A 13,476-nucleotide genomic window follows, 5' to 3' on the forward strand; every position below is an offset into this window, starting at 1 on the left:
AATATTTTAGTTCAAATGTTTACAATTTGTTTGGTTTGTGAGTCGTATTTTTAAAATTTTAACTTTAATTTTAACTATACTCGTTACACAACAAAAATCAATAAAAAAATTATTACTTTTCTCATTTTCTTTAATTTTTTTAACCATTCAATTCAATTTTTAATATTAAATACTCTCAACTATTCATTACTTTTTCACACTTTTTCTCATAATTCAACAACTCAATCATTACAAATCAATTAAAATAAAAACTCAACTCTACTTAACTCTAAAATCAAACACACCATAATAGTATTTTAGTTAAGATATTTAGTACTTTTGCCATTTATGAAGAATTTTACAAAATAAAAAATACTTCAATCGTAATAATAACAACTTAAATTGAAAGTAGAAGAAAAAAAATACTCTTACTAATCACTAAACGAATCACGGTGAGGGAGAGTCGTGTTGGGAAAAATCAAAGATGTCTGTTTTTTATTTGCTTGAGATTGAGATATTCTGCTAATATCCTCACCAACTCTTGGGCCCCCTCGGTTCCATACACTACCGGGCAGATACCTGTTCCACTGTTCCCAGATCTTACCTTTTTTCTATTAATATTATTTTTCCTCCTTTCTATTCTTTTTTCTATATAACTAAAAAAATGTCAATAAAAATGGAAAAAAATAAGATAAATAAAATATCAGATTTAAATGCCTTTTCTTCACACACTCTTTACCTTTGAAAACAAAAGTTTTTTTGACCCCTTAAATTTATGATCTATATATATATATATATAGCCTACAGGGATGGGTTAGGAGTCCTAGCACATACATGAATTATTGAAAGAATTTCTAGGATTGTCATAGTCATCAGCTTCTGCTAAACGTATTTTGACAGAATCTAAACTAATGAATCTAACAATATCTAGTGCCATATCCAATCCTCAGTATATTTTGATAAGATAAAAAAAAAATCAAGAAAATTGAACAATTGACGGATCAAAAAGTGTGAGCCAATGCCTAATATTTAATAAATGTATAATTACCTTCCTGAGGACTTATTTTCATTGTTATCAGAATCGAACCGGACCGATCGGTTCGACCGGTCAAATTGTGAACCGACACTATGTTTGGTTCGGTTCGCCTGAAAATTCAAATTGCAGATTTGGGCGGCCGGATCTATTAAATCGGTCGATTTTGAAATAAAAATCCATTAAATCGGCTGCTTCTATGGATTTTATGAATTTTTTATTTAGTATAAAAATTGCTTAGTTGTATAAGAATTTGAACTCACGACCTCTAGCTTCCCATACTAACATACTACCAACCAAACCACCACTACTTTTTGACTCTTTTAACTCAACTTTTAAGTATTTATTAAAATTCAATATTTATTTTGAAATAAAAAAATATTAAATATAAATATTTTCTTACACTATTCTTATATTTCTTTAAAATCATCATACTTCTATCTTAATTATCATAATTTTTTAAATAAATATTTATTTTATTTTAATTAAACGTGCGGTCCGACCCATGAAACTCCCGGTTAGATCCATAAACCGATAAACTCATACCCCTTCCGATTCATCATCCGGTTCAGTTTTGATAACACTGCATATTTCCACTCTGATGTTTGCAAGCCCACTTGATATGATATAAAATGTACGACAAATAATTGCATGTTAAGAAATTCGTAAATCTAGGGCCCTTAAAAAAAAGAAGAGGAAAATCTGGGGCCCTATTTCCTCGAGAAAATTTAAGAAATTTTTTTTTCAGTGCATTGGTAAAGACATGCATGGCTCCAAATTTGTGGTGGTTGTTCGGAATTTGTTTATTTTATGACTTGTTATACTGCCGCGTGAGCTCACGCGATCGGAGGAGCGCTGTAATCTGTATATATATAGTATACGGTGGCTTCTGCCTTTTTCGTGTCAATGCTCTGTACTTACTTTCACGCATTGCCCCTGATGAACGGTGTCTTTACATTTTTACCATTTCCACCTATTTTCCCCTCCTTTCATGACATTCATGTAATAATAATAATCAGACTTTCCTATTTTGTTGAGTAATTTATAATTTGTGTTTGAAATATTGAATACTTAAAAATTTATGTACGATCTCTCTTATATTGGAAAACGTGCCTACTGCAGTGAATTGGTAGCTTTTCTCTTTTCAAAAATTTTGAAACTTTTTATTAAATTTCTAACAATTTCCTAATACTTTATAGTAGGAAATAAATAGATATTGAAGAATTTGTATTCCTAACTTAAACCCGTAAAATTGTAATATTTATACGTTTCATGCTTATTGGTTGCTTCTAATTTACAAAAGAATATTATTAAATTCTTTTGATAATTCTCATGAGTACTTATAATGGCATGCATATAATGACATCTATGGGTATTTATTAAATTTGCTTATTGAGATGAATTTTTGGAAGTTAATTTTTTTAATTTTTTATTTTTTTTGCAAAAGAAGGCTACTTTCTTTTGAGTGTAAGTTTTTTACTTTAATCCCACAACTTCTTTAGAAACAACAAAATAGTCTCATAATAATATTTTTCACTAATTTAACTTAAACATCTACATTTCATTTACCAATTTGGTTCAACAATTAACCCCTCAAACAAAAAGTTGATGTGAATGCCTAAGGCCCCGTTTGAATTGTTAAACTGATTTTAGAATCATGATTTTGATTTTAACTCAACACACTACACAACAAAAATACACGTTTCCCAAGTCAAATCTATAATACTATCTCATTTGTCTTTTTCCACAATCAAAATCAAAATCATGATTCTAAGATCACACTAACAATTCAAACGCAGCAATGAACATGAAAACTATTATTTTAGGTGAACTTCTATAAAATAATGTTTTTTTTGTTCTCTTTGAAAATTAAATTTTTTTAAGGACTTAGAGCTCCTTGGTTGCCAACTAACCCCATAACCTCTCGTTGGGGGTGGTGGCTGGCCAGGAAGCCTCAACTCCTTTGATAGGGGGTAGACTTGTTGGGGGTTTCTTCACCAGTCATTGGCAACAAAAATGAGATAGTCATGTTCCTAAGTGTTCATGTTCGCTTTCGGTAAGGAATCCATGACTAGGCCAAATTGATAGACTAAGTAAGAGCATCTATAATAGTCGAGGCGAACTATTGTGCCAAAAGGAGCCCACTGGAATCCATGTAATCGCCACGTCAAAAAGTAAGGTCCTCACCTACATTGACACTATAAGTTCCAATAGTTGGCACTCAAGTGGGTGCCAAAAGGGGTTTAGGCTCTCTTTTCCTTCTAACGGCTGTTTTAGGATTCTTTTTTAAGGGAAAAAATAAAAGCTGTTGGGGCATGGGCTGACGACGCCATGTGTCCAGCTCCAATTGAATTGGGATCGATCGGAATGAGTTCCTCCTCAGATGTACTGGGCTGGGCACCGGTCTCAATTCCAAAAGCGGGGGCCGGGGCGAAGAGATTGCCACATCGGCGTTCGGCCCCTATTGTAGATGGCATAATGATGATTAAGTGAAATTGATGGCAAAAATTATTGGGGGATCAAGTTGTTTGGTTATCGAAAAGTTGAGGGACTATAGTGATAGTTGAGGCCTGAGGGTTTCTTTACCGAACACAATTTGGAACATCTCAATCGCTCCTCCCACTCGCCTTCCCGCCAAGCGTGTTCACACGCGCCCCTCTCTCCCTCTCTCGCCAACCTACCAACCATTGACGCTCACAATAAATCCTCCTCAGATCTCTCTCCCTTCTCTTCCCTCCACTGTCCACTCTCATCCTTCCAACTGACCTAGGCAGCCGCCCCCCCGCCGCAAATGGCCGCCACCGGTTCTGTCCGCGCCACCTCGGCCCTTAACGTCAAGCCCTCCCAGCTCAACCTATCCTCCAAGCTCCCCTTGCCCCCACCCTTCTCCGTCACCCCTCTCTGCCGCCGCTCCGCCAACTCCCACCGCCGCACCCTGGTTCTCGTCCGCGCCGGCCTTGACGCTAAGCCCACCGTCCTGGTCGCGGAGAAGCTCGGCGAGGCGGGGCTCACCCTCCTCAAGGACTTCGCTAACATCGACTGCTCCTACAATCTCTCCCCGGAGGAGCTCTGCACCAAGATCTCCCTCTGCGACGCCCTGATCGTGCGGAGTGGCACGAAGGTCACAAGGGAGGTGTTCGAGTCCTCGGGAGGGCGGCTTAAGGTCGTTGGCAGGGCTGGGGTCGGGATCGACAATGTGGATCTGGCAGCTGCCACCGAGCACGGGTGTCTGGTGGTCAACGCCCCCACGGCAAACACTGTTGCGGCGGCGGAGCACGGGATCGCCCTCCTCACGGCCATGGCCAGGAATATTGCCCAGGCTGATGCGTCCGTTAAGGCCGGTGAGTTTGCCGTTGCTTTGATTTTAGCAAGTTGAGCCTCTTGCGCTCTTGGTTTCTTTCGAGAATTTCGTCGAGCAAATATAGGACAACGTAGCTCTGCCACGAAAGGAGTGAACTTTTTTGGCGCTCCTCCATTCTACTCTGCGGTTTGAAAGCACCAACCTCTGATGACACACCGGATCCGTAGATAACGTTGAAATTAAAAATTCTTAATTTGGTATTGTCTGATCCTTTCGGACACATGAAAATAATGGGTTGTTCGGTCCGGATCTGATTCAGAACACATTAGCTGTCTCTAGTTGCCAGAGTGAAGAGAACTTGGAATCTTGAGATGGGCTGTTCGAGGCCTGAATTTCTTCAGAAAATCAGAGACCGTTTAGAAGTTGGTGAACTTTTATAGGTTCAGTTAGAAAAAGTGAGTCAATTTTATGGGATCCAGAGATTCTCTGATATATATAAATATATATAGCTGGAAAGAGAAAATAATGTGACAAAGAAGGTTCTTTTCTTTATCCCTTTTGAGGTTCATGGGGTTTCAAAGGTCACTCCTGTTTCATGGGATTCATGTTTGCCCCTTATGATATCGTGGATTGAAATTCGCTGAGAAAAACCGCTCTTTTATCAAATTTTTCAAAAAACTTTGATACTTAAGTTATTTCTATCATCTGATGCTATTTATTTGATGCAGGTTGCTGTCTACAGCTTTACTTAATCCACTCAGTATACTAATTTTACACATGAAAAGATCAGACCTTTTTAATTTATGAGTGTCTATCAAATGCAGGAAAGTGGCAAAGGAACAAATATGTCGGAGTCTCCCTCGTGGGAAAGACCCTAGCTGTTATGGGCTTTGGGAAGGTTGGATCAGAAGTTGCTCGCCGTGCCAAAGGTCTTGGGATGCATGTTATTGCACACGATCCTTATGCCCCTGCAGACCGGGCCCGTGCGATTGGTGTCGACCTTGTGGGATTTGATGAGGCCCTTGCTACAGCAGATTTCATCTCCCTGCACATGCCGCTGACTGCAGCTACAGCTAAGGTTCTCAATGATGAAACGTTTGCCAGGATGAAGAAAGGAGTTCGAATTGTTAATGTTGCTCGTGGGGGTGTGATTGATGAGGAAGCCCTTGTGAGAGCTCTGGATGCAGGAGTTGTTGCTCAGGTATGGTAGCAGCTTAGACTATTATGCCATAATTGCTTTTTTGGGCTATTTGATTTAATTTTTCTCAATTTTCAGTTGGCAAAATGCCTGATGCGTGAATTACATAAAAAATTTAAATTTATTCTGAATGGAGCTGTTCGTAAGAGATGTTGGTTCAATAGGAGAGTAGATCTAATGGGGCATTTCCTTTACAGGCTGCACTTGATGTTTTCACAGAGGAACCACCATCAAAGGACAGCAAATTGGTGCAGCATGAAAATGTTACTGTGACCCCACATCTCGGAGCAAGCACCATGGAGGCCCAGGTTAGTTCAATAATCAGATCATGAGAATTTTTACATACATGGTTCTTCCCCAAATATGTACAAGCTGATTTGGTCCAAAATCCACAGGAAGGAGTGGCCATTGAAATTGCTGAAGCTGTTGTCGGAGCTCTGAAAGGGGAGCTTGCTGCCACTGCCGTCAATGCACCGATGGTTCCTGCAGAGGTATGCAGCGTGTTTTTTGCTTTTGTCTTCGTTATGTCTACTATTTTCATCATGTTCAGTATGCTGAAATGAATGTGGTGGAAAGAAATCGCCAGCAAAAAATCTGACCATGTATGCCGATTCCACTTCCATCTTGTGTCTATCTTTTCATAACCAAAAAATACGGATACCCAACTTTTACCCCAATTCTGAGTACAGCTAGTTAAATACTTGAGAAACTTAATGAATGGTGTTTGATTTGATCCTTTAAACAAACAGGTTCTCACTGAGCTGAAACCATTCGTTGTGCTTGCCGAGAAACTTGGGAGATTAGCGGTTCAGTTAGTAGGCGGTGGAAGCGGTGTGAAAACCGTGAAAGTTACTTATGCCTCTGCTAGAGCACCTGATGACCTCGACACAAGACTCCTGCGGGCAATGATCACGAAGGGCTTGATTGAGCCCATCTCAAGTGTCTTTGTGAACTTAGTAAATGCAGACTTCACTGCTAAACAAAGGGGGCTCAGAATCACTGAGGAGAGAATTATCCTCGATGGTTCCCCTGAAAGTCCTTTGGAGTTCGTTCAGGTTCAGATCGCGAATGTGGAGTCGAAATTCGCTAGTGCTATATCAGAATCAGGGGAGATCAAGGTCGAGGGAAGGGTTAAGGATGGGATCCCACATCTCACTAGGGTGGGGGAATTCGAGGTGGATGTGAGCTTAGAAGGGAGCATAATCCTGTGCAGGCAGGTTGATCAGCCCGGGATGATTGGGAGGGTCGGAAGCATCCTGGGTGAGGAGAATGTGAATGTGAGCTTCATGAGTGTGGGAAGGATCGCTCCAAGGAAGCAGGCTGTCATGGCGATCGGAGTTGATGATCAGCCTAGCAAGGAGACTCTGAAGATGATTGGGGATATCTCTTCAATCGAGGAGTTCGTGTTCCTCAAGTTGTGATTCCAGTCATGATAACTGGACCTCAGCCTTGATAATGCGTATCCCATTCAGTTTTTATCCTTGTACCGAACTATTCTTGGGCACAGAGTTGTCTTGTCTTTTGACTGGTCTGTGCCCAAATTTTGATTGAGTGATGTAATATGTCAGTGTTTTGGGAATTAGGAAGCGTTATTAGGTTGAAGAGGGATAAATGAGTTGATGTTTGTTTGGTTATGATTCATATAATAAGCTTTTAATTAAGTTGTCATAGCTCTCTGATCACGAGAGAATAAAGATTGTTGTCACTATGTCACATGTCATCAAGAAATATAGTAATTCAAAGATCTTCAGCATGTTGCATCTTTCGCAGCGATTTAACAGTTGAGCGTTCGCGATCCAATAATTAAATTTACAGCCCAATATACACAACAAATATCAATTATCCTTTCATCCCGCCATGGTGTATGACCCAACCGACATGTACGCAAACAATGATAATATCAACATCCAGCGAAGGACAGGTCCAGATTTATAATCGGTGTAAAGCATGTTTCTTCTCCTGCATATGCAGCTACATGGTTTATTTCATGCTAAAACCATCGTCCCGACAGGGTACAATTACAAGAAAGATACATCGTACAACAGAGAAGAAATTATCTTCTGGCACTCAAATGGTAGGGCCACCATATGAGAAGAACTGCAGATGTCTCATTTATTCTATCATCACTAGATGTCCTTTTGTCGACCTTACTCATAAGCTGCTGTATCTATTGATGTAATTTCATCCTCCTATGATTTTCACAAAACCCATCTGTTCCGAATTTTCCCCATTCAGCCTTAGGTGGAGCGAAAGATTTCTTTGCCCAACAATGGAAAATATACCGGGCTTCGGCACTATCTTTATGAACCTGAGAGGAAAGGGACTTGGGCCACAGTCGTTGGGATACTGATGTGGAGATTTTGGACTGCTAAATATGCAGCAATTCCAGCTGCATAGCCAGCAAATGCGAAACCACTCACCTGTCCAAATTTGACAAGTTCGGCATTCTTGAAATCAATATCTTGGGTGATAGTTTCAAATGGACCATCCTTTTGAAAATCTCTGTAAAACTATTTCCAAGGCATGCCTTGGAAGCAAATCATATTTTTCTGTTATGACCAACAGCGAGTAGATTTGACCCGTGATGATCCAGAAAACAGTTCCCAGATGCAATTTTCAGGGATAATTTTCTTGTAGAAAACAGAATGATATCTGCAACATGGCCCAGGAAGAAGAACTGGTCTCTTACCTTTCGCAAGTACCAGAAGAAGTCAACCTTCTCCATCCCCATGAACGCTACCCCAGCGGCAGACCCAATGACTAGCATGGACCCACCGGTGCCAGCACAATAAGCTACCAACTGCCAGAATTCTGAGTCTTGTGGGAAAGATGTGAGGTCGTACATCCCCATCGTTGCGGCAACTAGTGGGACATTGTCTATAATTGCAGAGACGACTCCTATTGCCCCCGCTACCAGTTCGATGTTAGGGATGTGAGAATCTAGGTAGTTGGCCAGCTCCCGCAGAAGTCCTGCTGCTTCCAGGCTAATCCAAAGCATGAAAATGAATCATATCAGTCATAAAAAAAAAGGGAAAAAAATTTCAGATACGTAAGCGGAATAGACCAAATGTGATGATAAATGTCTGACCAAAAATAAAGAATTTCTTTCTTATGTCAAATGTAGAGAGAAAAGGTCTAGTTTTTGTTTACCTGCTAACAGACAAGAGAATCCCGAGGAAGAAAAGGGCTCCTTGGGTATCTATACGAGATAATGCCTGTGGAACCTTTAACCTTTGCCTCTCGGACTCACCATAATGAATAGCATCTGTAAGAATCCAGAGAACTCCAAGCCCAAGCAACATTCCCATGAATGGAGGCAGACCAGTCAAGGCCTTGAATACTGGAACAAATATCAAAGCTCCAATACCCACAGCAAAGACGAGCTGCCCTCGAGGAGCCATCTGTTCTGACGCCAAAACATTGGAAGAGTCCTGTCCCTTACCATTAACTTCACTGGACACAACAAATTTGTGTCTTAGATTAATCTATGACTTCAACTAGATGATGTTAGAAACATATTGAAATGCTACCTTGTAAAAGACATAAGAGCAAGTGGGACGGCTAAAGAGACTGCTGAGGGAATAAACAAGCCCTGAAAGTGTAGAACAGGTGGTTTTAGAACTATAGTGAGAATTTGCAACAAAGAATGCGAGAAATGATAAGGCTTGTGTGAGAATGATATGATCCTTGTCATATTCATTAATATAATGGTAAAATATTTAAACAGACCTTCATTGTGGGCAATGTGGATATTTGGCCATGTATCCATAGCATTGTAGTGGTAACATCACCAATGGGAGTCCATGCCCCACCAGCATTTGCTGCTATGACGACAACTGCTCCGAGAAGTCTAAGCAAAGAAATGCAACATTTAAAATGAAAATTCTCAGCACGAAACTATAAATGATTGGATACTCTTAGGGCAGGTTTTGTACGAAGAAAACAAACATCTCATAACAGAATCACCATGTAGATACACAACAAATTATATGGGTATTCCGTTCCATTTCCAATATTATTTACAGCACAATCAATAGGTAAAGCTTGGTATAGACGGGCTGAAGGGAACAAAATAAAATGATCATATAAATTTGTCGAACTTAATAATTTCTATCTTAAGCCAATTTAACTGCATCTCTTCATGCCAAATATAAGAGCACATTCTTAGAGTGGGGGACCTGGTGGAAACGACGTAAAACTAAATAGTGTAATCCTTAAAGTACTTGTCCCTAACAAGAAAAAAAGATCTACAAATAGTAACTCCTAATGATCAAACCCAGATCGACAACATTTTAGGTACGAAATTATTACTAGCCATACCGTCGATACTTTATCATAGTTGAAATTGTTAATATCGTTGTCAAGCGACACTCTGATGGAAAATTTCGAAGGACATATCTATTTTAGCGAAGAAATCATACTCCTGATAAAACTCATCAGCACATACTTGCGGTACTCAGATTGTGGAACGAGTTTCCTCAGCAAAGAAACCATCACAATGGTAGATGTCAGGTTATCCAGGATTGAACTCAGGAAGAATGTTACAAAGCCCACCTGTGTATCAACACTCACAGATAAGCACAATCTTAGACATGACATTAGAATCAATTGCCCCATCTTTATTCTGCAGAAACATGTAATAGTAAAGGAATAATTTTTTGCCATATTATAGGGTTCTTCAATTTAAGCTCAAGAACACTTCTGTCACAGCAAGAATTCCCAATAGAGTAATATGGGTAAAATTTGAGCACTTACCACCCATAAGAGGGTCCGGGGTTTTCTAGTGGTTATATTGTCTGTGACGAGTTTAAATCCTTGATGAGCATCTACTATCTCCACGATGGTCATAGCACCGAGAAGGAAAAATACAATTTCGCTGACTTCAGCGGATGCATGAGTGAGCTCCGAGACAGCTATTTCAGTTGAAGGAGCCTAAAAAGAAGAAGGAAAAAGATGGAAGATAATAAGCTTAAAGATTAACTTTTGCCAACTTATGCTAATGCAATCTCAACTAATATTAATAATAGCCTGGTCAGAATCTTACCCCAATACTGCGAACTATCCACAAGCTCACAGCCATCAACAAACCTACACCGCTTTTATTGAAAGCAAGAGATTCTTCAAAAACTATTCCTGCATATCCAATTACAAACAAAATTGCCATTGCAAGATCCTGCATTATGAACGAACCAAAAGATCATCACTGTGGTTACAAACCAATTATTGATGCAAGAAACATTTTCTCCTAAAGCAGTGAAACGATCAGCGCTGGCATGTAAGCAAAGAACCTGATTTGCAGCAACCCATGAGTGGTTAATTGCCGCAGTTCCTGTTAGAGCCGCGGCAAATATGGCAAGAGCTTTGAGGAAATCTGTCTTCGGTTGGTAAGTGGCTTCGAACTCTTCCGAGCTTACTTCATCAAGCGAACATAGGGGATCACATGCTCCGTTTGTTGTAAGGTCCTGTAGATACGTTTTGCAGTCACTAAAAAGACCATGAGGATTTTGTGTTCATGTGACATGGGTGCTTACACACTAAGAATCAAATTCATGAATTCATGTCAAGAAAGATGATAAAGTAATGAATTTGAAAGAGAAAAGACATTTTATTGAAAGTGGAAAATGACAGTAACACTTCCAGACACATAACAAGTTTATCCTGTCTTAAGAAGTTGAAGAAAACAGGGACCATCTGTTCTTTGTTGTGTGCTTGCAAGGTGACATGGAGAACGGTGCTGATGTTGAATGGTTTTTCAGTAGAGAAGTTACTGCCTGGAGGAAAGAGGTTGATTGGCTATGGAAAGTTTCAAAGGAGAACCTATCCAATCGCTTGCAGACAAGCTAGCCTGTAAAGCTCATGTCTATATGATGTGGAAGACCAGAAATGAGTATTCCATGATGTAAGAGAATTATCAACTCAGAAGAATGTGGCTGGTACTAAAGGTGCGGTTTGTGGCCAGCACTGGGATCAAAGACTTGCAGAGGAAAGTAAAAGATAGCAAGCCACAAGAAGTTGCTTGATGACCGGGGAATGCCCCCGTAGTTATGAAACCTGCATCAACGGCCCTAAGCATGCATTAAAGGCCTAGTTTCTTATCTTTTTGGTTTTGGTTGCTGTTGATACTTGTATCAAACGTTTAGTTGACATTATTAATGAAGAGCAACCTTTCGAACAAAAATCTTCATCCACAACATTTACAATTGGAAGTCCTGATTCCACAAGCAATATAAAATGGATGAAATTTCATCATTTTCTTTTCTATATCACGATGTAAAGATTCAGCCACAGCATAGCATACTCTACATGCATAACTACTTTAGAGTCCATGATCTCATCTCGGTGTCATCGGTAAGCTATCACATATACAGATGGAAGCAGGGCGAGTCAAGTACTGAAATATCCAAAAGATACCATAAAATTGTTCTATACTATTCTGACTCCCTGCATTCAGAATTATTCTCATTTGGCAAAAGCACGACATTAGCAGCAATGGTAATGGGCATTGACTATAAACAAAAGCAAAATATCAACAGATTGTACAAATCTAACAATGCTCATGCCGTAAATTAATGAGCCACAGACACAATTAGGCGTGAAAATTCATTAATTTTAATTGAATCATGAACCTTGAGCCGTTCTTCCGAGTTGGGCTGAGGAGCTATGTCCTGAGGCTGTACCGGAGGAGAAGAAGACCCTTTTGCCTTATCCTCGGCTCGAGCAAGAATGCTGCCCCGGAGAGACCTCGAAGCACTGAATCTACACACAGAGGAATCAGCGAGCAGTGACTGGGAAGGGATTGAGACTGACGGGCGGGGGTGATTGGGGGGGATAGGAGGCGAGAGCCCCCTGTAGCGGCGGGAAAGGGGAACGTGGGTTCCAAGAGAGACGGAAGCCATTGAAAAGGTCTTGATGCTTCAAGAAATCAAGACCAAAAGTGAGGACTTTGATACGGAGGAGGACGAAGCTGAGAAGAGAAGTGAGCTTCAATGCATGCGATGAAGTGTGAGACGAAGAGTAGTTTTTCTTTTTTTGGGTTTAATAAAAAAAATTATAACCTTTTTACATTTTAACAATTTTAGGACTAATTTTTTTTCCTTAATCTATAAATATACAATTGATTTAATAACAATTCTAACACCGCGTCAAATATTTTTTTTTGATTAATTTTGACAGAATTGAGGCTATAGAGAGCGTTGTCAACCCCAATCGAGGGATGATGGCCGGCGTCGTAGCTCCACCCTTTGGAATCGGAAAAATTCTCAATTTGAGAGTTCTCCCTATTCAGAGGCCCCCACCCCCGATTGGGATCGACACCCTTTGTGGCCTCAATTCCGTCCAAATTAAAGGAAAATTTAACGTCGTATTAAAATTGATATTAAATCGAAAATTTATATATTTTTAGGTTAAAGAAAAAAAATTATATTAAAATTATTAAGATTTGAATTTTTTTTTGTTATTAACCTTTTTTTTTCCTTCCATTCATTTTGGCGTTTACAAATTCGGGAGGACAAATCGCTCCTGCTTTTCTTGTTCAGAAGCCATGTGTTGTGAGTTTTTGGACTAATTACTAATTAAGGATCAATTAGTAATCTTTACAAATGAATAGAATCTTGTCAAATTTCACCACCTCTATGGAAATTGATAAGTAAAGGTCATTCTTTGTAGGTGGAAGCGGTTAGAAAACTGCACTCCATTTATATTAATCGGACATTATGCCTTTATCTCCTGCACGATATTCAAAATCATTAGAAACATCTCGTAAGCAGGTGAAATCCCATCGGGGGATTAATAAGGATTATCTTGTAAATTGAAAAAAAGCAAAAAAAATTGGGTATTTTTTTATGTAAAAATGTTGCTCGTTCATTTTGTTGATGATTTTGTTTTATTGGGTAGATTTTCTGGATGAACTGAAATGAATTAAGGGAAATTTAATTAGGTCCTCACCTAAAAGGAAGAGAGAGCCTT

General features: G+C 39.5%; 2 protein-coding genes across 2 annotated transcripts; one reads left to right on the top strand and one right to left on the bottom strand.

The window, feature by feature from the left end:
* Positions 1–3,718: 3,718 nt before the first annotated feature.
* On the top strand, positions 3,719–7,219 carry LOC116205323 (D-3-phosphoglycerate dehydrogenase 1, chloroplastic-like). Its single transcript, XM_031537894.1, has 5 exons — positions 3,719–4,353; positions 5,138–5,514; positions 5,709–5,819; positions 5,907–6,002; positions 6,261–7,219. The coding sequence occupies exons 1-5, from the start codon at positions 3,804–3,806 to the stop codon at positions 6,930–6,932; spliced, it is 1,806 nt and encodes a 601-aa protein (XP_031393754.1). The 5' UTR covers positions 3,719–3,803; the 3' UTR covers positions 6,933–7,219.
* A 171-nt stretch (positions 7,220–7,390) lies between these two features.
* LOC116205324 (sodium/proton antiporter 1) lies at positions 7,391–12,516 on the bottom strand. The gene is made up of 10 exons (XM_031537895.1): positions 12,138–12,516; positions 10,800–10,973; positions 10,556–10,684; positions 10,267–10,443; positions 9,959–10,065; positions 9,241–9,361; positions 9,042–9,103; positions 8,662–8,964; positions 8,201–8,495; positions 7,391–7,931 (listed from the first exon to the last, which is right to left on the bottom strand). Exons 1-10 carry the CDS (start codon positions 12,405–12,407, stop codon positions 7,812–7,814), a joined length of 1,758 nt encoding a protein of 585 aa, XP_031393755.1. The 5' UTR covers positions 12,408–12,516; the 3' UTR covers positions 7,391–7,811.
* Positions 12,517–13,476: the final 960 nt, after the last annotated feature.

This window comes from Punica granatum, chromosome 4 (genome assembly GCF_007655135.1).
Source record: "Punica granatum isolate Tunisia-2019 chromosome 4, ASM765513v2, whole genome shotgun sequence".
NCBI lineage: Eukaryota > Viridiplantae > Streptophyta > Magnoliopsida > Myrtales > Lythraceae > Punica > Punica granatum.

Excerpts from the sequence above, each read along its gene's own strand:
- LOC116205324 (XM_031537895.1), bottom strand. The coding sequence starts at position 12,407 with ATGGCTTCCGTCTCTCTTGGAACCCACGTTCCCCTTTCCCGCCGCTAC. Across the intron at positions 10,685-10,799 it reads CATGGGTTGCTGCAAATCAG|GATCTTGCAATGGCAATTTT; the intron begins GTTCTTTGCTTA and ends TTCATAATGCAG. Across the intron at positions 9,362-9,958 it reads CCACAATCTGAGTACCGCAA|ACTTCTCGGAGCAGTTGTCG; the intron begins GTATGTGCTGAT and ends TTCTTTGCTTAG.
- LOC116205323 (XM_031537894.1), top strand. The coding sequence starts at position 3,804 with ATGGCCGCCACCGGTTCTGTCCGCGCCACCTCGGCCCTTAACGTCAAG. Across the intron at positions 4,354-5,137 it reads TGATGCGTCCGTTAAGGCCG|GAAAGTGGCAAAGGAACAAA; the intron begins GTGAGTTTGCCG and ends TATCAAATGCAG. Across the intron at positions 5,820-5,906 it reads CAAGCACCATGGAGGCCCAG|GAAGGAGTGGCCATTGAAAT; the intron begins GTTAGTTCAATA and ends CAAAATCCACAG.